The sequence below is a fragment of the Crinia signifera genome, chromosome 9, assembly GCF_055691185.1.
Source record: "Crinia signifera chromosome 9, ASM5569118v1, whole genome shotgun sequence".
Lineage (NCBI taxonomy): Eukaryota > Metazoa > Chordata > Amphibia > Anura > Myobatrachidae > Crinia > Crinia signifera.
In genome coordinates, this window is record NC_139225.1 from 149679256 (window position 1) to 149706929 (window position 27674).

The window sequence follows — 27674 nt, forward strand, 5'->3', positions numbered from 1 at the left end:
CGTGCTTTGTCAAACTGTCAAGCATATCGATCGAACGTGCGTACACACATCACTTTTGTTCCGATATGGAGCCGTCCTGTCGGATGAAATATTAAGCAGCAAAGAACCTTCGACCGACCGACCGTGGACGGCCAAGAGCGTTTTTGGCCGTTTATCGATCGCACAGCAGCAATTGGGACAGCGTACACACCTATACAATCGAACGACCGTTTGCCCCCAGATTGGAAGAACGGCCCAACGATTGTACATATGTGTACCCAGCTTAAGGCTTCTCTGCACCCTAGGCAGAACTTCAGTCTATTTAGTTTATGAGATTTTTTTCATAATTTTTCATACACGTAGACTACATGGTACACTAGTTGGGGGTACATGTGCACAGGTGTTGATATTGACCCCCCCCCCCCCCCAAACCTAGACCTAGCCCACCCCCTCCAAACAGGCCACATATTTTCTGGTCACCTAGCAGATGCACAGGTGTAGTCATTACTCGGACACATTTTAAGGTTAATCATTTCCATTCTGATTCTGCAAGGAGACCCGGAAAACATGCACTGTTTGGAGGACAGAGATTCAGAACCTATGCATTAGATATAAAAAGCAGCCGAACTGGTTAACCATACTTACTTACCAATCCCCCGCTCAGTGGGGGGTATTCAATGCCACAGCGAGCGGCCGGTGAGGGGGTTAAACAGCGAGGATTGCTGAAAACCAGCGATCCTCGCTGTTTAACCCCCGCGCCGGCCGCTCGCTCTATTCACCGTTCTGGGGAAATCCTCGCCGTCACAGGACGGCGAGAATTCCCCAAAACAGCGAGACCCGCGGCTACTGCAGAAAACTCGCAGTTTTTAGCCACGAGTCTCGCTGCTTCTGGAGCCGCATCCGCCAATTCCCCCTCGCTCAAAAAACGGAGCGAGGGGGAATTGGCGGATGCGGAGGGTGTGTTGAATGCTGTCAGGGTGAGTGGTGACAGCGAGCAGGAAGACCTGCTCGCTGTCACCACTCGCAAACAGCATTGAATACCAATGAGTATGTCGAACCAGATCCAACTGGCCAGGCATTTAGATGTGCCCGTCCAGCTCTGACATCGACGGCCCCTGCAGCCAGCATACAGGTGGTTGACTGGCTGCATGTAACACACCTGCAGATGCTGTGCTGCAGGGATGATCAGTTATGTCTGTGAACGTCACTTGCCAGACCCGTCCATCTGTTCACGATATAATATAGTGCAGGTAAAATTCCGTCCAGATTTTTTACATTACTCTCAGAACACTGAAAGTGCTTTTTATTGTATTGTACCATAGGCAGAGAATAATGGAACTTATCTGCCCAACTCTGTCATGTCACCCATTCATTACACAGCAGGTGTCTTCCTATTACAACTCTGTCATGTCACCCAGTCATTACACAGCAGGTATCTTCCTATTACAACTCTTTCATGTCACCCAGTCATTACACAGCAGGTATCTTCCTATTACAACTCTTTCATGTCACCCAGTCATTACACAGCAGGTATCTTCCTATTACAACTCTGTCATGTCACCCAGTCATTACACAGCAGGTATCTTCCTATTACAACTCTGTCATGTCACCCAGTCATTACACAGCAGGTATCTTTCTATTACAACTCTTTCATGTCACCCAGTCATTACACAGCAGGTATCTTCCTATTACAACTCTTTCATGTCACCCAGTCATTACACAGCAGGTATCTTCCTATTACAACTCTGTCATGTCACCCAGTCATTACACAGCAGGTATCTTCCTATTACAACTCTTTCATGTCACCCAGTCATTACACAGCAGGTATCTTCCTATTACAACTCTGTCATGTCACCCAGTCATTACACAGCAGGTATCTTCCTATCACAACTCTGTCATGTCACCCAGTCATTACACAGCAGGTATCTTCCTATCACAACTCTGTCATGTCACCCAGTCATTACACAGCAGGTATCTTCCTATTACAACTCTGTCATGTCACCCAGTCATTACACAGCAGGTATCTTCCTATTACAACTCTGTCATGTCACCCAGTCATTACACAGCAGGTATCTTCCTATTACAACTCTGTCATGTCACCCAGTCATTACACAGCAGGTATCTTCCTATTACACCTCTGTCATGTCACCCAGTCATTACACAGCAGGTATCTTCCTATTACAACTCTGTCATGTCACCCAGTCATTACACAGCAGGTATCTTCCTATTACAACTCTGTCATGTCACCCAGTCATTACACAGCAGGTATCTTCCTATTACAACTCTGTCATGTCACCCAGTCATTACACAGCAGGTATCTTCCTATTACAACTCTGTCATGTCACCCAGTCATTACACAGCAGGTATCTTCCTATTACAACTCCGTCATGTCACCCAGTCATTACACAGCAGGTATCTTCCTATTACAACTCTGTCATGTCACCCAGTCATTACACAGCAGGTATCTTCCTATTACAACTCTGTCATGTCACCCAGTCATTACACAGCAGGTATCTTCCTATTACAACTCTGTCATGTCACCCAGTCATTACACAGCAGGTATCTTCCTATTACAACTCTGTCATGTCACCCAGTCATTACACAGCAGGTATCTTCCTATTACAACTCTGTCATGTCACCCAGTCATTACACAGCAGGTATCTTCCTATTACTAATTGGTTTACAATCAGTCTTCCAATCGTATAATATGTACTTACATTAATGATTAATATTACTCAGTTACCTTCAGTTAGATGAACGTGTCCGGTATGTACATACATTTTTCTGTTACACCTATGGTTCATTTTGCATTTAATCGCCATGTTTGCTTCTTATTGTACTGTGGCTTATGTGTTGCACCACCGTATTTCTTTTTCGGGTAAAGGATTGCACTGTCCATATACTACTGGCACTGACTTGGCATTATTCTCACATATGTGAGCTGGCATTATATTCAGTATGCAGTACTACATGGTTGTTTTATCAGGATTTTTACTTATTATAAAATGTTGACAGTTTCATGTATTGATCTTTTGCCTGTGTTGACTTATTGTCTGTCGACTATGTACATGTCGACCAGATACCTTATACATGCCTATATACCTAGTAACTGGAGTTCTTACAGACAGTACGTAGCACTTTTAGTGGGTACTATTACTGATCTGCCCATTAAATTGGCATGGATACAGTAACTGCACAATATTAGAAGGTTCCCATAGCAACTGCCTTGTAGCCATCTTTTTAAAGGGTGTACCTGATAAATGATAGTTGATTAGTTGCTATGGGCAACTTGTCCTCTTTAAAAGGCTTGAGGCATCTCCCTTACAATCTCTGCTCTAGGTCTGAGTGACTGCGTTCTCTATCATAGGTCAGTGGTTTTCAACTATGGTCCTCAAGTACCTCTAACAGTGCACATTTTCCAAGTCACCCGGCAGGTGCACAGGTGCACTCATTACTCACTGACACATTTTAAAAGACCCATAAGTGGAGCTAATTATTCCACTTGTGATTCTGTGAGGAGACCTGGAAAATGTGCACTGTGTGGGGTCCTGAGGACAGCGTTTGAGGACCACTGACATAGGTCATTGATTACACCGTACACATGAATCAGTAGCTCTGGACTTTTTTATAGCAAGGAATAACATACATTGGGGGAAATTTACTAAGATGTGAATTAGACTTCACATGTGATGTTGCTATGGGCAACCAATCAGATCCTGTCTACTATCTTCTAGAGCAGCGGTAGCCAACTCCAGTCCTCGAGAGCTACCAGCAGTGCACATTTTCCAGACAACCTAGTTGCTGCACAGGTGCACTCATTACTCACTGACACATTTTAAAAAATCCACAGGTGGAGCTCATTACTTCACTTGTGATTCTGTGAGATCTGGAAAACATGCACTGTTGGTAGCTCACGAGGACTGGAGTTGGCTACCCCAGTTCTAGAGGGTGCTAAATAAATAAGAAGTCGATTCTGAGGGGGGCTGCAGGGAGCCAGCGGTGGGCAGTGAGCTGCCACTGTCTGGGGACCTGTGAAGCCAGTTCACGCATGGTGCTCTGGGTGGACTGGGCCGGGAAGTTGCTGTTAACCCCTGGCGCTACAGGGGAAAGAGGTGATGGCAGTGCTGTGTTACCCTAGGGCAGAGACAATGAGCCACCAGCCGGGGAGGGGTGCGCTGCAGCCCCCGGACCATTGCTGGTGGCTGCAGAGAGGCGGCATAAAGGTGATCCCCTGGTGCGCTGGGGCTAGAGGGAAGCGGCTGCACCACATAAACACCAGGCGCTTGGGGGGGGGGGGGGGGTGTCTGGAGACCGGGATACCCGGCTCCCGGTGCAGCCAGCAGCAGGTCAAGGAGCCCTTGCAGCCAGGATGGCTTTCCTGGGCTGCAGGGCTAAGGGAGCCCAGAGCTAAGTGCTGGGCACAGTATAAAATATCGAAATGGTATAAATGCACCAACTGTAAATGTATTAATATGGGATATGTATAAAAGTGTATTGTAAAGGAAAGAAGCACTTATCTGGTTGCTTGTGTCCCAGGAGAATCCAGGGTCCTGTGTGGGCTGCTGGATTCCCCCCCCCCCCCCCCCACAGTTTTTACCCCAAAAACAGACTGCCTTCCCTAGCAGCCTCCAAGCTGGGAGCTGGCAGGGGATCAGGGCTGCCCACCTCTGGAGCTCAAGTCTGGGCTAGAGATGGTCAGCTGGTTCCCTGGCTGGCACTGGAAGTGCATTTAGGTGGGAAACATTCCCCCTAACCAGACAGACAGGCACCTAGGCTGTAACCAAAACCCCAGGTGGGCTGTGAAGTTGACTCAGGAGTAACCACTCCGCTCTGTCCATAGAGAACAAGGAGCATGCACATGCACAGCTCCTGCGCTTAAGATGATTGGTTGGAGACCACAGGGTGGGCTTACCCTATGTGGTAGTGTGCGTTGGAGTAAGATAAAAGGAGGACCTGTGAGCCCTGGGCCTGAAAGCTGTACTTCTGCTCTGACTGCTGGGAACATCTGTATGCTGTGCCTCTTAGGAATAAGAGAGGGTCCTTTTAAAGGACTTACCTCCTTTGCCTGAAGAGTACTGCTTATCTTGCGACCAACAGGATTACTGCAATAATAATATTCTCCTCCCGTACTGGGTAAAGGATCCAGCGTCTCCAAGCTCCGCTCTCCTAGCTACTGTCGCAGAGGCCTGGACAGTGACCATTGGGGACCAGCCAACGCCAGCCGGGGAGGTGCCAGCAGCGTGTTGATCCATACACCCTAGCAGGTAGTACTCAGGTGCCAGCTTGTGGATCTGAGAAGGTATCTATGATTCCAGATGCCACGTGGTAGCAGTCTGGTGGTGGCAGCGATATCCCCGCCCACTGCATAGTGGGTGGAGTCAGTAATGGGCGGTTACTGATGGTAACAGGGAATACCCTTTTGGCCAGGTCCCGTGAGACCAGAAACGGCCATCTGTGGACCCGTAGGGCATAGCCAGAGCGTAGGACAGGCATCCAGTCACAGACCGTCTAAAGGGCAATGCAAAAATTCAGACCAGAAATATATTTTCATTCTTTTTATTTCCATTTTTTTATTCCAGTAACTTAAAATAAAAAAAAAAATATGGAGGAATAAAAACATAACCCAAAAATATAATAATAAAATTGTACTCAAGATTCCAGCAGCCCACATAAAGCATTTGGATAGTCGGGACCCGTTTATCAATTCAATTTTACGATTTAAAACTCCTTGCATATAATAGATGGTGCTCTGTGCAATCAGCTCCTCATCAAGAGTTTTGGGGGAAATGACAGTTGGGAGCTGATTGGCTGGAGACCATTTATCATATATGAGTTTTAAATAGCTAAAACTAGTTGTTAAATGGGCCCCGAAGAGAGCCGTTGCCGATAGCAGGCAGGCGTGTACCTTACTGCCAGTCAGCCAGAGGGCGCTGTCTCCACAGAACGTCAAGCATAAAAAACAGGCAATGTGGAACCTCTACATTTCAGACAAGGCGACATCTACACACAGTACGGATTGTAACAGCAGTTCAAAGACTAATACAGTCTCCTCCGCTCTCTGGACTCCGGCTAGTTAAAATAAAAATGTACATAGATTAGATCTAGTCTCCCATCACCGCTATTTCCTCCCTAGTTCTGTAGCCCACATAGGTTTTTGGATTTGCACATTAAGGGTCACTTAAAAATAACTTTTCTTCTGGTCCAAGTGGCCGGGAATTCGGACCGACCAACAAATAAGAAAGCTAATTTATGGAATGGAGAATTATTCATAAAGGTGAGAACCTCTCTGGACTGCGGTGTGGAACGAGCGAGACGAGCCAGCCCTGATGGTCAGTTTGGCATTTCAAATTTAGGTAACGGTTTGGTCCAGAACAAGTAAATTCAGCATAAGGATTAAAATGAAGTGGAGTGGGCTATGACATCACAGCATGTCCAAAGGGAGATAAGGCTGTTATGTCATCACTGTCCTAGGACATCAGTACGGCACAGGGATGTCCCCGGCATCCTGTAGTGCACACATCCACTGACCGAAGGTCATATCTCGGCACAGGCCCCATTGCTTGATGATGTCACAGACGGTCTACTCAAACTGCGCGATAAGAACCATCATGGCAACTCCTAGCAGCAGCCCGAATGTCTCCAGGACTGACTGATACGGCCGAGAGTCTTTAAGGAGCTCAGGGATGACAGAGACTGTCGCGATGTAGATGAAACCACCGGCAGTAAACGGTAGGATCCACAATGTGGCCGCTTCGCCAATTCCTTCAGCCAGGAGAGAGCAGGCGGTGCCCGCAAGGGCCCCCAGAGCTGTACTGAGTTGTAGCATCATTGCCTGTAACGGACAGAGAACCATCCATTAGCATCATCACCAAGGACTATACGGTTTCATATTGGTCTTATACATTAGGGAACTGTGGCTGCCGACAATGGAATAGAAAGTGTTTTCAGAATGTAATATTTTAAAAGAGACATTAAAACTTTGAGAGGGATAAAGTGGAGAAGTTGCCCGTAGCAACCAGTTTCTGACATTTTTCATTTATGAAATGACGGAATCAAATTGGTTGCTATGGGCAATTTCTCTCATCTCTCTCTAAGTTTAAAACATCTTCCCCTTTGAAATAACTATAAAGAGGATTTCCAAGCCAAAACATCTCTATCACACTGTAGTATGTTCTACATTTCAGTAACTGTGGGGTAGATGTATGAAGCAGTGATAAGGGAGAAGTGGCCCATGGCAACCAATCAGCTGCTCTGTATGATTTTATATTATGCAAATTATAGATGTTACTTCAGTGCTGATTGGTTTCCATGGGCCACATCTCCTGCCTTATCACTGCTACCCACAGTTACAAAGCGTACAGCCCAGATTACGCAGGTTGTTCTATCTCCAGCTTCTCCAGACATATATATTTTATTTATTTATTTATTTATTTACAGTTTCTTATATAGCGCAGCATATTCCGTTGCGCTTTACAATAGCAGACAGTGAAACAACAAAACAGGGTATTTGCAGACAGTCAAAATGTAGGAGGGCCCTGCTCGCAAGCTTACAATCTATAGGGAAATAGGCATTGATACATAAGGATAGATACTGTATTCTTTATTGCATCGATTCCACCAGAACGCAAGGTTCTATGACTGGTTCTGGAATTTGATAAGCTTGCCTGAAGAGATGAGTCTTCAGGGAACGCTTATAGGTTTGGAGACTGGAGGAGAGTCTTATTGTGCTTGGGAGGGCATTCCACAGAGTGGGTGCAGCCCGAAGAAAGTCCTGCAGTCGGGAATGGGAGCGGGTAATGAGTGTGGATGAGAGACGCAGATCTTGGGAGGAGCGTAGAGGCCGTGTTGGATGATATTTTGAAATAAGAGAGGATATGTATGTTGGTGTAGTTTGGTTTATGGCTTTGTGTGTAAGTAAAAGAATTTTGTATTGAATACGGTAGAATACAGGTAACCAATGAAGTGACTGACAGAGTAGCTTTGCAGACGATGAACGTCTGGCTAGGAAGATTAGCCTTGCAGCTGCATTCATAATGGACTGTAGTGGTGAGAGTCTGTATTGGGGAAGGCCAATAAGGAGACTATTGCAATAATCAATGCGTGAGATGATGAGAGCATGGATTAGAGTTTTTGCAGTGTCTTGTGTAAGGTAAGGGCGAATTTTAAATATGTTTTTTAGGTGCATGTGGCATGATTTTGAGACAGATTGAATGTGGGGTACAAAGGAAAGTTCTGAGTCAAGGATAACACCTAGGCAGCGAGCTTGAGAGGTAGGAGTGATTGTCATCTTCTCAACAGCGATAGAGATATCAGGTTGGTAACTACTATTTATTGGCGGAAATATAATTAATTCTGTTTTTGAGATATTAAGTTTGAGGTGGCGAAATGACATCCAGGATATATGTGGTTGGATATACCATCGCTGCTGCATGGAAGCCGCAGCAGCAATAGCACTAATATGCCCTATCGGATCTTCCGGCTCCCGACACTATTGGGAATGCACAAGCTTCCAGTCGCAGGGGGGAGGAAATCTCCATGCAAGGACATACATCCCTGGGCTTCTCCCATCCCCTTCCTGTGACAGGCTTCAGTTTTCAGAAACGGAAGCCACTGCCCCCCCCCCCCACAAACGGCATAAGACTGTCAATCAATGACAGTCTGAGGCCGTCACGTGCTGCAGAAGGTGTCTGAATACTGGCACTTTGCGCATCATACCCCAAGAACAACCAGACCTGAATGAGGTCCAAAAAGTGCGGCTCACCACATAACAGTTTGAACCCGCAATCTGTGCAATGATGAATGAATATTCGCCCACAACTGGGCGGATCGCCGGCTTCACGCATCAACTAAGGAAAACAAACAGAAATAATGTGAGAGCCGGCTTAGGCTCACGATCACCGACCTTCTTCTTGGTGCAGCCGCTTTGCACCAGGATGGCAAAGTCCCCAATCTCGTGGGGCACCTCGTGCAGGAGAATAGTGATGGTGGTGACAATGCCAACGCTGCTGCTGACCAGGAAAGAGGCTCCGATGGCCAAACCGTCTGTGAAGTTATGGGTGAAGTCTGCGGCGAGGTTCAAGTAACCGGAGACGGTCATGTCTGTGTGGGGCGAAGAGGGAACAGTTCAAGGACGCAAACTTGCCTAGTGATCAGTGATCCTGACTATTCCCCATTATCCTCTGACCTGATCGGGGGGGCTGCTCTTTTCCGGCCTTGCCGGTCTGCGCAGCGTTATTTTCTTTTTTCCTCTGCCGGAGTTCCCCTTTCACATCGGTTTTGTCTTTTTCCTTTAAAGAACTTGCGGAGCTTTCCGTGGAAGCTGTTGGAGAGAGTACAAATGTAAAGTCTATTCTTTGTATTCCTCCTACGTTAGAATGGGATAAACAGATTCCAGTAGAAACCCCAATATAACCTCAGTCTCCCATCCTGGCACAACTAGATCGTCTCGAAATCCGCTTACCGTGGCTGTGTCCGTGGCCTGCTTCCCCCTTTAAATGACGCACAAACTTCTCAACCACAAGGAAAGCGATGATTCCAGCTAAAACCCACAGGCCCACGGTCATCGTGTGTGAGTGGCTGTGGTCTGAAAGAAGAGCAGGGGGGAAAATATGGACAGTTAAAATGAACATCTAAAAGTTTGACTGTTGCCTACATGGTAAATCACACCAAGGGGTCCATTCAATTAGGAGCAAGAGGCCTCTATAGTGGTGCGGAAACCGCCCCCCAAATGTCTACAACGTGTCCCATGTGCGGCTAATCTGGCCCCGGACTTGTGGAATTTTAGTATGCGGCCCTATGAGTTATGAACAGAAATCTGTACGTATGGTATGTAAATTTTAATTAAATGGACAGATGTACAAAATATGCACGATAAAAGGAATTGCACAGAAAACGAGGCTTCCAAATGGTACAATTTGCTCAAGAATAACCCTAACGAGACAAAAGTATTAATGGAAAAATTGTTTAAATGTATGAAAAAAAAAAAAATAACCGTAATCTCGCGACCAACCGCATGCACTCAAGTGCCAAATAGTTACAGTCCGCTCATGACCAGCTTAAGAGTGAGGCTATAATAGTGTGCTAGCAGCCTGCCTCCTTCAAAATCCATGCAATTCCTCTTCCCTGCCTAGGGTGTCGCTCTCTGATGTGATGCTTCTAGCACAGTGTGGTCTGCATATCAGTGCTGAAATACAGACCACACTGTGCTAGGAGCACCACAGCAGGTTTTGAAAGATGCAGGGTTCTAGAATGAACACTACTACAAGGAACCCAATATATAAAAAAGGATATATAAATAAGGAACCCAATATACAATTTTCACTGCAATACTCGACCAAACAAATCTCTCATCTGTGAAATTTATTGTGAATTCTCACCATGAGAGTGTCCGTGGCCATGTGAGGCAGCAGTCTCCTCTGCCTCCTGGTGGTGAGAGTGCGGCTCTAGGGAAAGATACAGGTGTTTATTGATAGCATTGCCATGTGACACCAATCAGGCTGGAGGAATTCTTCATACCCAGGGCATGGGGGATAAGGTGTAGGAAAGCATCTCCCAGCAGCCCCCCTGACGCAAAGCTCAGGAGCAGTTTGAGGAGGGACTGATGCTGGCTGCTGTTGGACTGCACCGGAATCAGGAAGAGGATGAAGAACGGAGCAGCAGAGATCAGGAGCGTGGCACCGATAGCCTGCAGGGAAACAGAGAGAGCATTACGTAACGGTTCTATCTGCTGGACATGAGAAAGCAGCAGGTGGCAGCTATGTCAGTTACAATTCTCTGATGATAGGAAGCAGAGGGATATCATGGGTGGGAAATGAAACATATGGGAGAAATTGCAATCACATGGCCAAAAAGCAGGGAGAGGAGATCAGGGATATGGGGCGAGCCGGCGGAAGCACATTTTGGTAGCTGGAGAAGCAGATGGTTAGTAAAACTGTATTCAGGTTCAGTGCTTGCTTACATATGTCCACAGTGTTAGAGGCTCCATCTTCTCCTTTGCTCCTAGGGAAGGTGCTGGAGAATCATTGGTGACCTCTCTTTTGACACGCTCCTCTGCATCTCCACGAGATGGCGCGTCTCCAAGCTTCCAACGATTCTGAAATTCATTAAGATCCTCATGACTATGTCCGTGGTGATCGTGGCTGTGCCCGTGGTGGTCTTCATGACTGTGTCCATGTTGGCCGTGGCTGTGCCCGTGGTGGTCTTCATGACTGTGTCCATGGTGACCGTGGCTGTGTCCGTGATGATGGTCTCCATGGCTGTGACCATGGTGTTGATTCTGTGCGAAAGCTGCACTCATTAGCACATTTAACACCACGAAGGCCAATAACATGGTGCCTACCAAACATCTTGTCTGTCGTATACAATCCATCCCACCTGCAAGATACAATGGTTGTCATAAGCAAATATGCCATGGCTTGCTCCTTTATAACATAACTACTATCACCCCATCTGCTCCCCCATTACAACACAACTGCCCTCTCCCCCACTGCACCCCACCAACACATGCGCCACCCTCTCCCCCACTGCACCCCACCAACACATGCGCCACCCTCTCCCCTACTGCACCCCACCAACACATGCGCCACCCTCTCCCCTACTGCACCCCACCAACACATGCGCCACCCTCTCCCCCACTGCACCCCACCAACACACAGACCACCCTCTCCCCCACTGCACCCCACCATCACACGCGTCACCCTCTCCCCCACTGCACCCCACCATCACACGCGTCACCCTCTCCCCCACTGCACCCCACCATCACACGAACCACCCTCTCCCCCACTGCACCCCACCAACACATAGACCACCCTCTCCCCCACTGCGCCACCCCACCAACACACGCGCCGCCTTCACCCCCACTGCACCCCACCATCACACACCACCTTTTCCCCCCAATGCACCCCACCATCACACACGCCCCCCCACCTTCTCCCCCACTGCACACCACCATCACACGCGCCACCTTCTCCCCCACTGCACCCCACAGCAGAGCAGGAGGGGACAGAGCATTGTATCTGTCCTGGAGAGGTTCATGGTGGGAGGTACACTCACAGGCCGCCCCAAACCCCGGTGTGTGTGAGCTCTGTTCTCCTGTCTCACCTGCACAGGAGCCGGCACTCAGAGGCGGATAAAGACGTGGCACAGCACGATCCGGGTCAGAATCTCGCGATCACAGAGTATGCGGAAGTGCGTCATCATCCCGCGCCGCACGCGTGCGTTCCATACAGAGCCCAGCAACCAGGCAATCACCCCTGACTGAGACACTGCAGCAGCAGCAGCCCGGCCAGTGAGACACAGGCTGCAGTATAGACGCCATGTATTACTGTCATTGTCCTGACAGATGTAAGACCATATATAATACTGTCATCATAATGGCAGGTGCAATACATCCATATAATATTGCCATGTATCCTGGCAGGTGTCAGACCTTCATATATAATACTGTCATTACTGGCAGGTGTCAGACCTCCATATATATAGTATAATGTTGTCATTATCCTGACAGATGTAATACTCATATATAATACTGTTATTAATTATACTAGAAGGTACAGGCCATAGCAGCTATGACAGCCTCCATGCTGGTGAGAGTTGGATGTTTTGAGGGTCAGCTCACGGAGAGAAAACTGAAGTCATATAAATCGAGATCCATAGACCTTGAACATGTTCATTTAGGCTGATATGCCATGCGATCATCAAGCAAACTCTGTTGATAACATATTACATTGTTGGTTTCTTCCATCCAGCCACACAGAGGCAGGTGGCAGTGGAGAGTATCTGACATGTTAATGTGGTTTTGTGAAAAGATGCCTCTGGTGCACTAAGGAGAAGGTGGGAGGACGTGGGAGCCATCGGAACGGCATTCTGGAGGATAGAGTGGGAAGGTCAAACTGAAACCAGGGAGTTTGAGACAACTCCACCTTCTTGGGGAAAACCATTCAATTTCTATCTGATGAGTCTGGATGGATCTTTAGTAATGTAGTCAGTACATAATACCAGCTATATAGAAGCATATAAATATTTTTTTTATTGGGATGCTAATGAAACTGGTGGTAGACTTTTATTGATCTCTGCCCATCCTCATTCTCAAACATCTCGCGAAGATTAGTCTCATAGGCTCGATTGTAACTAACTAAAGTTGGGTTCAGTCATTTGTAGTTTAGTACAGGAATCAGACCTTAAATTACCAATCCTCCCCTTTGCTGTCAGTCTTCTTCTTCTTCTAGGAGGTTGTCTAAAACCGCCTCACCACTTTACTTTCTTCCTTATTCCTTCTTGCTTGACCCATTTCATTCTTGCTTCCATCCTCTCCACTCCACTGAATGACAGCAATCACCTCCTTATTGCCAAATCCAAGGGCCACAATTCTCTACTCATTCTTCTTGACCTCTCTGCTCCTTTTGACACTTTGGACCACCCTCTCCTCCTGCAAATCCTTCACTCCCTTGGTTGGGGTTATACAGCTCTCCTGACTGTCCTACCTCTAAATGTTCCTTCTCTGTCTCCTCTCATTATTCCACTTCTCAGTGTCCATTAATTGTAGGTTTCCACCAAGGTTCTGTTCTTGGACTTCTTCTACTCTCCCAGTACATCTTCTTCGGCTCATCCTCATCGGCTCCTTTGGCCTCCAATATCACCTCTATGCTGATGGTACTCAGATCTCCTTCTCCATTTTCCTCACTCATCTCCAGCTGTCTCTCTGCTTTTTCCTCCTAAATGTCCCAGTGCTTTCTTATAATTAACATGTCTCATGTGGGGCACACACCACGACGACCCGCTCACGATGCACATTGTGAGCGGGTCGTCAGTGTTTCTTCAGACCCACTTACGATGATGCGGGGGGGGCACGACCCGCTCACGATGTGCACCGTGAGCGGGTCCGATCCGATGGCGACCCGCACCCGGCTGTATGGTCATTATTCAGATCCTATCTGCAGCAGGTAGGATCTGAATAACGACCGACCGACCCGCGGGACTGCGCATCGGATCGGTATCGGTCCACACCAGGACAGAAAAGGGCCCAATCACCACACAATCTACATCCAATTGGTCGGAATTGGATCTAGATTGAGGGGAACGGGCCCTAGTCGTCCTGGTGTGTACCAGGCATAAGTCTGAGCTGATCACCTTCCCACCCTCCCGCATGACCTCCCCTCCTACAATTTTTTTATCTATTGATGGCTCAACTATCTCCTCTAACCCCCAAGTGCACTGTTTTGTTATCCTTGACTTCTCTCTCTCCAAACCACAAATCTATACAGCAACTCTCTTAATGTGTTGTTTCCATCTCAGAAACATCTCCACACTCGTACCATTTTTCACCCTGGATGCATCCATGCCCCTTATCCTCTCTGTGGCTGTGAGAGAATGTTCTAATTCATCTTTATACTATCTATATACATCCAGTGGTTATGGGCCATATATATTCATCTATATGAATGGTATTGTTAGATCATCATTTTACGAATATTGCTTTATTTTTATTATTGTTGTATTGTTTAATTACATTTCTTTTATTATAGAAGAAACCGTTCACCTCTTATTGTATACTATATGCAGCCAGCGTTGGTACACCCCTTTTTCTTGAACACCTAATTTCAATAATAAAATCTCATTGGTCATCTCCATCCCTGACTAATGCCACTAACCACTCCAATCTATTCTCAATGTTGCTGTATGGTTCATCTTCCTCCAAACGTGCTACGTCCACCTCTCCTCTTTTAGAAGCCCTACACTTGCACCCCTTCCCCGTCAGATTCCAATTCTAGCATCTCACACTCACCCATTTCTCTCCAATGTACATATATGACCTTATCTCCCTTCATATTCCCGCTGACCCATTACGCACCAGAAATGATTGCAGCCTTTTCTCCCTACCGGTTCCTGTTATTCCTGCCACCAAGATTTTGCCCACGCTGCACCCTACCACAGTAACTCTCTCCCTCTCCCTATCAGACTCTCCACCTCTCTACAAAATTTTAAATGGACTCTCAAAGCCACTTCTTCATGATACCTTTCTAGCCCTAATCCTAACAAACTGTTCCATGCTCCTTATTCCCACTGCCAACATCAGCAACAAGCCATTGGCATTGGCTTCTTATTTAATGGTTATCCGGGTGCTATGGCTGCTGCTGAAATACTCTGTAGGGCGCTGCGAGCCCCTTGTGGCGCCATATAAATGATAATAATAAAAATGGTCAAGTGTTGGAGATGATCAGCTGAACACACAACGTAGGGCATTATGGCAGAGAAGGGGAGATGGTGAAGACAATCACAGACCAGGAAGTTTGCTGGGAATGATATTGTTTGATGATATAAACAATGTTACTTTGCTTAATGAAATGATGCTGTAGACCTCTATAAACATTTGGTAGACCAAGCATGTCTAAATTGTGGCCCTCCAGCTGTTGTGAAACTACATATCCCAGCATGCCTTGCCACAGTTTTAGCATTCCCTAATAGCAAAACTGTGGCAAGGCATGATGGGACTTGTAGTTTCACAACGGCTGGAGGGCCACAGTTTGGACATGCCTGTGGTAGACCTTGAAAAAGAGTTGGTTTGCAGGTGGCGACTTTCTTTACCAATCAATTTATTGGTCCCTGAGACTAATCGGTAGTTTGACAACTCTGCCAATCATCGGTGACTTTGACTGTTAGTATTATAACGCCAACAGGAATCAATGCTAAACAAGCCTGAGCAATAGCTTTGGCACTCCTTTTTGGCAAATAAGAAAGGGGGTATTTAGTTCCTGATTCCCCCCTATACCGCCACTGTGCTGGATGCATTGTGGCCAAAATAGGCATTTATTCTTCCACACTTGGTGGGAGTCCATCAGCTGGACTAGTAATGCAGCCTCTTGTATCTCTGAAAGCATTTGTGAGATGAGGAACTAGCAGAGGTGTAAGTTCATCCCAGTCGCTTGGAGGAAAGTTGTAATTTTATGCCCCCCCTCCCCTCAAAACAAGGTTTGACAACAGTGTCAGACTCACAAGATTCAGCTGTCTCCAGCATGAATCACCATCCCATCTCACAGTCCAGCAGGCTGTGCAGTACCCAGCAGGAGCTGTCCTGTCCATAGTAAAACACAGGGGGGGTTTCTGGTTGCCTGGAAACCCCCTTCTCTTGTCTCAAATTATGACAATAGTAATGGTATATAATATCATTACTAGAGCTGCTGCCACATCATGCAGTGTAAGGGACAGCGCAGAGCTGCTGTACATGACCAGTGGTACCAGATTTGCTATGTGTGTAGATCGGAGTACTCAAGAGAGTAGCTTCCAGGAAGAAGAGACAGGAGCCTTACCATGAGGTGGGAGAACGTGATCTTAGAAAGTGCAGTACTGCTTTTATTATGTTTGTGTTTCTATTTATTATGGTATCTTTAACCTTTTCCTGACCACTTATTTATATTATATAAATGTTTGATACAGCTATGTTACAGACCATCTATCGAGAGTATAAAAAGAGCAATGTGTACATTAATGTCCAGTATCGTTACTCGGTTCTTCTACCGCTCCACCAGACTCCCACACTTGCGCCAATGTTCTGCAGAGGGGAAGATTGTGGACTGCATTTGGAAACCCCTTTCTAGAAATTCTGCATTTGCCAATGCTGTCCCCTATACCAGGTGTTAGCAGGGCTTCTGGGACGGAGCCAATTAACTCTACAGCAGCAGCAGCACGTGCGCCACAAATCTCCATTGGAAGAGCTGCAATCACACTTGGATCACACCGTGAACCAAAGGGGTGCTGCTACTGTATATACTATATGCAAGTGCCCCTTTAGGGCGTGGAGCCTGGAGGCAGGCAACTCCATTGCCTCCGGTTGTTACACCCATGGGAACTATTACTGTTGAGAATTTTTTGTTGTATAGAATTTATTGCTCTTGGTGGCAGTTGCTGATCGTGTACAACATCCCAACCATGGGCTTCACCTTATTATACCTGGTGCGGTTTCATGTGAATAATTAACGTTACAATAACAGCTGTGTTTCTGATCTCAGAGAAGGCAGACGGAGTTAGTAGGAAGGGTCATATAACCGCCGTACGCTAGAGCAGGGAGAGACGATGTTTGCATTTTGCAGTGCAGAAAATTTACATTTGTTCTGGCTGTTTGTATAAGAGATGTTCCAGGTTCCATCTCCGCCCGACCTGCTGGCTCAGTGACAGGAGTGTAGGAGTGGCGGGTGATGACGGACATTGGTGTGACCTTACAGAAAGAGCGCTCCCACACACGATGGGTCTCGCAGCAGCTGAAATGGTCATGCACAGGGCTGGCACAGCTAGAATCCTGACGGTTTAATGCCCGACAGTCGGGATCCCAACTGACAGGGGTCTATTCCCCCTCTTGGGGGTTTAAGACCCCCATAGAGGGAGAATAGAACCTGTAACGAGCACAGTGAGCCAGCATGGAGCTTCGTAGCTCTCGCCCCCTGTCGGAGTCCGGATTCCAATGTTGGGCTAATGACTGTTGGAATCCCGACTGTCTGAGCGTCATACCGCACCCAAACATATAGGGGCCCATTTATCAAGTAAGATTTGCGGCAGGGGGTTAACTGCAAATATTATGTATCACTGAAATGTATTAAAGAGGACCGCAGCAGGAATCTCCGATCCCTGCTGCGACACCCCCCCCCCCCCCCCCGCAGCGCCGCCGGCCGCATCCCCCATAGGTTTCTATGGGGGATGCAAAGCTGCCCGATGTATCAACATTGGGCAGCCCGGCTTCGGAGCCCTGTCCCTGCGCCCTCAAATTGATACATCCAGGCGGTATCAGATGATACCGCAATGCGATGCCCGGCTATGGGGCCCAGAGCTGATAGGGGCTACCTTTCCTGTCACAGTAAAGATGTGTACACACGGTGCGATTTGTTCGCTGAGAATAAAATCACTCAGCAATATATTGCTCAGTGTACCGTTTTCATCAGCGACCAGCGATTTTGGCTGAAAATTGCAAGCTATTCTGTCTCAAGCTGTGTACACACGGAGCAATATGATCGCTGGCAATCATATTGCTCAGTGTCTCTTTTTCATCAGCAACCAGAGATGGTCACTGATGAAAATGACACACTGCCGGGAGAAGAGTCAGGGGAAGTTGCTGGTCGGAGAGGGGCCACCTTCCCTGTCAGTTACATGTGTTATATACATGGTGTAGCTACCATAGGTGTAGTGGGTGCAGCTGCTATGGAGCCCAGAGCTGAGAGGGGCCACCTTCCCTGTCACAGTTACATGTGTTATATTCAGGGGTGTAGCTACCATAGGTGCAGGGAGTGCATCTGCTATGGGGCCCAGAGCTGAGAGGGGCCACCTTCCCTGTCACAGTTACATGTGTTATATACAGGGTGTAGCTACCATAGGTGCAGGGGGTTCAGCTGCTATGGGGCCCAGAGCTGAGAGGAGCCACCTTCCCTGTCACAGGTACATGTGTTATATACAGGGGTGTAGCTACCATAGGTGCAGGGAGTGCAGCTGCTATGGGGCCCAGAGCTGAGAGGGGCCACCTTCCCTGTCACATGTGTTATATACAGGGTGTAACTACCATAGGTGCAGGGGGTGCAGCTGTTTTGGGGCCCAGAGCTGAGAAAGGCCACCTTCATTGTCACAGTTACATGTGCTATATACAGGGGTGTAGCTACCATAGGTGCAGGGGGTGCAGCTGCTATGGGGCCAGAGCTGAGAGAGGCCACCTTCCCTGTCACAGTTACATGTGTTGTATACAGGGGTGTAACTACCATAGGTGCAGGGGATGCAGCTGCTATGGGGCCAGAGCTGAGAGGGGCGACCTTCCCTGTCACAGTTACATGTGTTATATACAGGGTGTAACTACCATAGGTGCAGGGGGTGCAGCTGACAGGGGCCACCTTCCCTGTCACAGTTACATGTGTTATATACAGGTGTAGCTACCATAGGTGTAGGGAGTGCAGCTGCTATGGGGCCCAGAGCTGAGAGGGGCCATCTTCCCTGTCACAGTTACATGTGTTATATACAGGGGTATAGCTACCATAGGTGCAGGGAGTGCAGCTGCTATGGGGCCAGAGCTGAGAGGGGCCACCTTCCCTGTCACAGTTACATGTGTTATATACAGGGGTGTAGCTACCATAGGTGCAGGGAGTGCAGCTGCTATGGGGCCCAGAGCTGAGAGAGGCCACCTTCCCTGTCACAGTTACATGTGTTATATACAGGGGTATAGCTACCATAGGTGCAGGGGATGCAGCTACTATGGGGCCAGAGCTGAGAGGGGCCACATTCCCTGTTACAGTTACATGTGTTATATACAGGGTGTAGCTACCATAGGTGCAGGGAGTGCAGCTGCTATGGGGCCAAGAGCAGAGAGGGGCCACCTTCCCTGTCACAGTTACATGTATTATATACAGGGCGTAACTGCCATAGGTGCAGGGGGTGCAGCTGCTATGGGGCCCATGAGAGCGGTCACTTTCCCTGTCACTTATAATCTTCTGTATTGAACAGCATGTGTATGAGTATATTTTGTATACTGTGCTCATGTGACATAATTATTCTGTAAGAACTCTGAGAGCTTTCACCACATTGGCTCTGCATGGTCACATGATTCTGCCCACACAGACTTATACATGATTCCATATACCAGGAAGTCAGGGGTGTAAGTATGGTGGTACGGTGTACCGCTAAAACACATGGTGCCGGTACCCCGTACCGCCATAACAAATACCCACTCAAGTTTTTACTGCACATGCCTGCATATGTGCGTGGCGGGGGGCGTGGCCTCTCCCAGGCCCGCCGCCCTGCCACAACTGATTCCCTTTGAACGGGAGTGGAGCGCATCGCGAGTCTCTCCTTCCCCTCCCTGTGTCACTGTGACTGGGCTGTCAACCAATAAGAGCTTGCGGGCTGGCAGCCAATCAGGAGCCAGTCCGCGAGGTATGATTGGCTCACAGCCCAGTCAGGGACACAGTGAAGGGGAAGGATAGACGCGCAATGCGCTCCCCTCCCGTCTGAAGGGAATCAGCGGTGGCGGGGGAAGGAGACGGGAGGGGGGAAAACCAAGACGAGACCCGGAGACAGCCTGAGCCAGCAGCACTGCAGGACAGTGAGTTGTGCTGCTGGCTTATTCTGGCACTGTGGGGGCATTTCTGTGTGGCACTGTGGGGGCACACCTAATACTGTGGGGCATATATGTCTGGCACTGTGGGGGCATATGTGTGGCACTGTGGGGGCATATGTGTGGCACTGTGGTTGTATATCTGGAATATATATGTGGCACTGTGGGGGCATATATGTCTGGCACTGGGGGCATACCTAGCACTGTGGGGGCATATATGGCACTGTGGGGGTATATATGTGTGGCACTGGGGGGCATATATGTGTGGCACTGTGGGGGCATGTGTCTAAATCTATGGGGGCATATCTGGCACTGCGGGTATATATGTGTGGCACTGTGGGGGCATACCTAGCACTATGGGGGCATATATGTGTGGCACTGTGGGCGGCATGCCTAGCACTGTGTGGGCATATGTGTGGCACTGTGGTGGTATATCTGGAATATATATGTGGCACTGTGGGGGTATATATGTCTGGCACTGGGGGCATACCTAGCACTGTGGGGGCATATCTGGAATGTGGGGGCATATGTGTCTAAGTCTATGGGGGCATATCTGGCACTGCGGGTATATATGTGTGGCACTGTGGGCATATATATTGGGTGTGTGATGCGTAACAGGCATGATTGTGTACATTTTGGCCACGCGCCTTCGGCGTGCAATATCCCTGTTTGTAGTTTATCTGGCTCCTACACTTTGTGTGCAGGATGCAATGCACAATCCCAAACAGAAATGTCATCATGTTCTAAAGTTTTGTCACGCAGCCACTCCCCCTCGTGTCATATGACCACGCCCCTAACCATGCCTTGGGCGCACAGTACCACTAAGTAATTTTTTTCTACTTTCACCACTGCAGGAAGTGCTAGAGTGAGAGGGAGGGCCATCGCTTTATGGCTGATTTGCATATTAATATATGTATATTGCATTTAAGATTTTACTCCAGCTACTGTTTGTCAAACCTGTGTTACAAATACACTTCAGTGGTCTACATAAATATCTTTATTATTATCATGCAAAAAAATTCCATTTATCAGATTAAAACAGCACTCAGAATATTATGTACAGAACATATGCAGATTCCTGATCCGCAGACATTAGGATCCAACATCCATCGGAGTCCTGGAGACGTAGGATGTCCGGACCGCCTTCGCTTGAGATCACGTGACTCGGCGTTCTCGCTCTCACCAGCCGTTCTTCCAGGCCGCTGCAAACACATACAATGGGTTAATATGAACACCACTACTGATATTTGTCTCTTGATGTTTTTACCCACCAATGTTCTTCCCCTGGGGATGCGGTCAAAATACCGGCAGTCAGAAGACCGAAAGTGGGATCCGGGGTGTATAGCACCGGCGTAAGGCAGTGATTCCCAACCTCGGTCCTCAAGGCACAGTCCAGATTATAGTGATGTCCATGGTTGTGCACAGATAGTACTTTATATATTTCATGTAACTAAGTAACCTGTGCTCAAGCATGGCTATCCTTAAAACCTGGGCTGTGGACCTTATTCGCAGCTAGTGTGCGTTTGCACAGAGAACGATGTTTTGTTAGTGCGCATGTGCAGACGCAGGACGCGTGCACCCGCGGCGAACATTCTGTTGGATGCCAACCAATCGCAAGGCGGGGTTTGGTGGAATCAACAATAATTATCCTCTGTTCGTGTACCTTGAGGACAGCGATTGCAAACCCTTGTTTGGGTATGGGAGGTTAGGGTTAGACTGTGGTGGTTAGGTGGGCCATTAGGGTTAGGCTGCCGGGGGGACGGGGTGAAAAAAATTACCAGGACGTGTTGGGATCCCACTGTCATTTATCTAACTCCCGGTATTTGGTACCCAACTGCTCTATTACTCACTAGGGCAGTGGTTCTCAACCCCGGTCCTCAGAACCCCCACACAATTCATGTTTTCCAGGTCACCTGAGCATTTTTAAAATGTGACAGTTGGTAATACAGCGAGCAGCTGCTGGTGATCTGTGAAATGTGCACTGTGTGGGGGTCCTGAGGACCAAGGTTGAGAACCACTGCACTAGGGGAACAGGACAATTAGAGTTGGTGACCCAGCTTCATAGGTCAGGCTAGATTCCATGCCCCGGTGCCAGGGAGGAATACAAATATACCATTGTGAGGCTCTTGGCCATTGATAGCGTCAAACCACTTTATTTCCACCATCATTGGGAAAACCATCCTTCTGTGTGACATCAAATTTACACTGTAGACCAGGCATTCCCAACCACGGTCCTCAAGGCACACCAACAGTGCAGGTTTTACTGATATCCAGGCTTCAGCACAGGTGGTTTAATCAGAATCACTCAGGTACTAATTAAGTCAACTGTGCTCAAGCCTGGATATCACTGAAACCTGCACTGCTGGTGTGCCTTGAGGACCGTGGTTGGGAAAGCCTGCTGTAGATAAAACAAGCAAGTAATCAGAGACTTCATGGTAGCAAATAGAAATTGTCACAGGAGCAGTGACATGATGTGAGGTAAGGACTGGAGCAGAGTTCCCAGCAGCACAAAGTATATCAGGACAAGAGTAATGTGTTAGTGAGGACGCGGGCTGCATGTGACAGGGGTAGAGACATGTAATCATTTACAAGGCAAAAACATTCCTTGTAAATGATAGTGTGGTGAGCGCAGCGAGCCCGAAGCATGGCGAGGGGACGCGGATTACTTCACATATATTCCGCGTCCGCTCGCCACGCTTCGGGCTCGGTGGCTCCCTGCGCTCGCCACATTATATAAAATCTACATAGTGGGGGTATGAAAAGTTCGGAGGACGCATACCGATGCGCTTGCCACGCCTCGGGTTGGCGTTGATAGTGGGGTGGTATTAACAATGAGGGGGCATTTCACATACTTATTACCCATCAGGGTATGCAATATATCGGGCGCCCAGATAATACACAAGTACCAATGATTACCCCTTTAAAAAAAAAATCAGAGTTCGGCCGGCATCCAGCACGGCTGAGGAAACTCAGAGGCTATTACATCTGACCCATAATGTGAGGAGGGGAATGAAGACTTAGAATTATATAGGGAAGGAGCAGGGTCCCCAGCAGCACAGAGTATATCAGGAGATGAGTGATGTGTCAGTGAGAATAGGGCTGCATGTGACTGGCAGTGACAGGATGTGAGGAGGGGAATGGAGGCAGCAGGAAGCCACAGACTGAGAGTTATATAGTGGGTGGAGCAGGGTCCCCAGCAGCACAAAGTATATCAGGAGAGGAGTGATGTGTCAGTGAGGACAGGGCTGTATGAGACAGGGGCAGTGACATGATGTGAGGAGGGGAATGGAGGCAGCAGGAAGCCACAGACTGAGAGTTATATAGTGGGTGGAGCAGGGTCCCCAGCAGCACAGAGTATATCAGGAGACGTGTGATGTGTCAGTGAGGACAGGGCTGCATGAGACAGGGGCAGTGACATGATGTGAGGAGGGGAATGGAGGCAGCAGGAAGCCACAGACTGAGAGTTATATAGTGGGAGGAGCAGGGTCCCCAGCAGCACAGAGTATATCAGGAGATGAGTCATGTGTCAGTGAGGACAGGGCTGCATGTGACAGGGGCAGTGACATGATGTGAGGAGGGGAATGGAGGCAGCAGGAAGCCACAGACTGAGAGTTATATAGTGGTAAGAGCAGAATCTCCAGCAGCACAGAGTATATCAGGAGATGAGTGATGTGTCAGTGAGAATAGGGCTGCATGTGACAGGGGCAGTGACATGATGTGAGGAGGGGAATGGGGGCAGCAGGAAGCCACAGACTGAGAGTTATATAGTGGGTGGAGCAGAATCTCCAGCAGCACAGAGTATATCAGGAGATGAGTGATGTGTCAGTCAGGACAGGGCTGCATGTGACAGGGGCAGTGACATGATGTGAGGAGGGGAATGGAGGCAGCAGGAAGCCACAGACTGAGAGTTATATAGTGGTAAGAGCAGAATCTCCAGCAGCACAGAGTATATCAGGAGATGAGTGATGTGTCAGTGAGAATAGGGCTGCATGTGACAGGGGCAGTGACATGATGTGAGGAGGGGAATGGGGGCAGCAGGAAGCCACAGACTGAGAGTTATATAGTGGGTGGAGCAGAATCTCCAGCAGCACAGAGTATATCAGGAGATGAGTGATGTGTCAGTCAGGACAGGGCTGCATGTGACAGGGGTAGTGACATGATGTGAGGAGGGGAATGGAGGCAGCAGGAAGCCACAGACTGAGAGTTATATAGTGGGTGGAGCAGAATCTCCAGCAGCACAGAGTATATCAGGAGATGAGTGATGTGTCAGTGAGAATAGGGCTGCATGTGACAGGGACAGTGACATGATGTGAGGAGGGGAATGGAGTCAGCAGGAAGCCACAGACTGAGAGTTATATAGTGGGAGGAGCAGGATTTCCAGCAGCACACAGTAATAATGTGTGACTCCTGTAACAATGATGCAGGTATACTGTGGTGTTGAACAGCCAACTTATTGGAAGTTCATAAAACACACGGCATGGAACACTTCATTCACTTCTAGTGTTAGTAATTTGCACAAAGTAGTAGATTATACTACACCATAAATTTTATATATATATATTATATATATATGTATATGCGCTGTGGGAAGGACGTGTTACCGGTAACTGCTCCGGTGCCCTGTTTGTACTTTTAATTAATATGATCGTATTGGATTAAAAGTATCCACTTGTTTCACCACTATTCAAGACTCCAAGTGTCACTTCTTCTATCCTGATATATATATATAATCTGTTACGTTACATTATGACATATAGTAAATTTTTTAATAAACAATAGAATGTGACAACAGGTAAGAATCACTTGGCCCATCCAGTCTGCCCATGTACACACACAAGCACTTAAGGTTAATTTTTTGGGGGGTCAGGAGCCAATGAGCACACAGAGGAAAACCCACGCAAGCCTGGGGAGAATATACAAACTCCGCACAGTTAGGGCCATTGTAGGAATTGAACCCATGTGTGAGGCAGTAATGCTAACCACTACACCATCCGTGCTGCTTCTTTATTTAATGTACTTTTTTATGCTGCCTCCTCTCACCTCACAGATCCAGGTCTTCTTCATCTTCCTCCTGCATTAGAAGACGATCTTTCATTGCCCGGAATATCGCCTGCCAAGGCATAGCGTGGTACAGTATGTATACCACCTCCCCAGCCAAAATCAGCAAGAAGACAGCAAGGAACGTGATAAAAACTCTGTCTGCCCAATGGACGATCTTCATTTTGGTGCTTCGCCGCTCCCAGGGGACAGTGTCTGGTGAGGGAGTCACCCGAGCAAGGATATCAAAAGCATCTTCATTATCATCCTCAATATCATCCTCCTCATCCTCCTCTGGAGGGGGTGCAGCCAGGAGGGGTGAGGAAGGGTCTTCAGTGTCACTGCTGCTGGTGTCCATCACACAGGGAGGTGGGGGAGACCAACAGATAGAAAGGGAATAAGTGAGAAACTGAGGGCAAGGCAGCGATACGGAGAGGGGGATAATACACCCTGGACAATCATGAAGGGCATCAAACCCAAATAAAAGCAGCTGGAACGAGAGAAGCTGATGAGGTTTTGATAAGAGTAAAAATGAGATGGGAACACAATGGGACAATTAAGAAACAGAAGAACAAGGCGGGAGGGGCAGAGAGAGAGAGAGGAGGCTGTCACCAGAAGAGACTCCTAATCTGAGGACGAGACACATCCGAGTCAGCATACAAGAGATTACCAGCTCATGGCCCATATGTCACCAGAGATGGTTACAGCGGAGATTAGGTGGCACCAGGTCTCCTTCACAGAAGTGAGTGCATCACATAGGGGGTTACATAACATCGGGGAGGGGGGGGTGATATCACATAGGGGGTTACATAACATTGGGGAGGGGGGGGTGATATCACATAGGGGGTTACATAACATCGGGGGTGACATCACATCTGGGGGGTGATATCACATAGGGGGTTACATAACATCTGGGGTGGCATCACATCTGGGGGGTTACATAACATCGGGGGTGACATCACATCTGGGGGGTTACATAACATCAGGGGTTACATAACATCGGGGGGGGGGGTGATATCACATAGGGGGTTACATAACATTGGGGGTGGCATCGTATCTGGGGGGGTGATATCACATAGGGGGTTACATAACATTGGGGGTGGCATCGTATCTGGGGGGGTGATATCACATAGGGGGTTACATAACATCGGGGGTGACATCACATCTGGGGGGGTTACATAACATCGGGGGTGACATCACATCTGGGGGGGGTGATATCACATAGGGGGTTACATCACATAGGGGGTTACATAACATCTGGGGTGACATCACATCTGGGGGGGTGATATCACATTGGGGGTTACATAACATCTGGGGTGGCATCACATCTGGGGGGTTACATAACATCGGGGGTTACATAACATCGGGGGTGACATCACATCTGGGGGTTACATAACATCGGGGGTTACATAACATCGGGGGGGGGGTGATATCACATAGGGGGTTACATAACATTGGGGGTGGCATCGTATCTGGGGGAGTGATATCACATAGGGGGTTACATAACATTGGGGGTGGCATCGTATCTGGGGGGGTGATATCACATAGGGGGTTACATAACATCTGGGGTGACATCACATCTGGGGGGTTACATAACATCTGGGGGGTTACATAACATCAAGGGTTACATCACATCTGGGGGGGGGGGTGATATCACATAGGGGGTTACATAACATCTGGGGTGACATCACATCTGGGGGGTTACATAACATCTGGGGTGACATCACATCTGGGGGGTGATATCACATAGGGGGTTACATAACATCGGGGGTGACATCACATCTGGGGGGGTGATATCACATAGGGGGTTACATAACATCAGGGGTGACATCACATCTGGGGGGGTGACATCACATAGGAAGTTATGCTACTGGGAAAAAAATACCCTAAAACTATTTTGGAACACAAAAGACACCGTATTTTAATTATATTTATCTCTTGTAGATGCTCCGGCACTCGTGGCGTCCCCTATGGGATAACCTGCTCTGGTGCCTTCAAGTGGGGTGACCCCCTACTGCAAACAAAAAAATGAAGGGGTGTCCCACCCCGAAACGTCGAGAAGCCATTTAACCACGTTTTTTTTCACCTATTCAAGCCTGAGTGCCGCCTGCCATTTGTTTATATATATACAATGTCCATTTATCAGCTCCGCCTCCTAGAGTGAAATCCCAGCTTGTGAACCAATGTGCCAGACTGAGATTTCCCGGGCACTCCCTGCGGTTTCCCGGGCACTCCCTGCGGTTTCCCGGACAACCCCTGCGGTTTCCCGGACAACCCCTGCGGTTTCCCGGACACTCACTGCGGTTTCCCTAACTCCCTCAAACAGCCAGTTACCGCCCCCAGACGCCTATTCCTGTCAATCACCTTGCTACCGGAGCGCGTATAGAAATAGTAGCAGGATTTCTATGAATAGCCTTGCTCATGCGTACTGCGCACTGTATGCATGTGCAGTGTATCGATAATCAGAAGCCATGGAAACCGGTCTGAATAGGGCCCAATGACTTCTCAGATTGTTCTGTTTAATATTAAACGCAATGTTTAAAAACACAAACACGGAGAACTTCACAATGTGAAATAAAGA

General features: G+C 48.1%; 1 protein-coding gene and 1 long non-coding RNA gene across 3 annotated transcripts; one reads left to right on the plus strand and one right to left on the minus strand.

Annotated features, from left to right (window-relative positions):
• Positions 1-5519: 5519 nt before the first annotated feature.
• SLC39A7 (solute carrier family 39 member 7) lies at positions 5520-12232 on the minus strand. 2 transcript variants are annotated; one of them, XM_083160236.1, is made up of 8 exons: positions 12079-12232; positions 10937-11352; positions 10495-10663; positions 10356-10421; positions 9440-9562; positions 9164-9298; positions 8882-9078; positions 5520-6811 (listed from the first exon to the last, which is right to left on the minus strand). In XM_083160236.1, the coding sequence occupies exons 2-8, from the start codon at positions 11345-11347 to the stop codon at positions 6560-6562; spliced, it is 1353 nt and encodes a 450-aa protein (XP_083016362.1). In that variant the 5' UTR covers positions 11348-11352; positions 12079-12232; the 3' UTR covers positions 5520-6559. The 2 variants fall into 2 exon arrangements, with proteins under 2 accessions (XP_083016362.1, XP_083016363.1); XM_083160237.1 differs by having other exon boundaries at positions 12031-12175.
• On the plus strand, positions 12204-27645 carry LOC146036308 (uncharacterized). Its single transcript, XR_014460796.1, has 3 exons — positions 12204-12321; positions 25104-25835; positions 27038-27645. It is a non-coding gene; the product is annotated as an uncharacterized LOC146036308 (long non-coding RNA).
• Positions 27646-27674: the final 29 nt, after the last annotated feature.

Excerpts from the sequence above, each read along its gene's own strand:
- SLC39A7 (XM_083160236.1), bottom strand. The coding sequence starts at position 11,347 with ATGGATTGTATACGACAGACAAGATGTTTGGTAGGCACCATGTTATTG. Across the intron at positions 9,299-9,439 it reads AGGCCACGGACACAGCCACG|CTTCCACGGAAAGCTCCGCA; the intron begins GTAAGCGGATTT and ends TCTCTCCAACAG. Across the intron at positions 6,812-8,881 it reads GCGGCTGCACCAAGAAGAAG|GCAATGATGCTACAACTCAG; the intron begins GTCGGTGATCGT and ends TGTCCGTTACAG.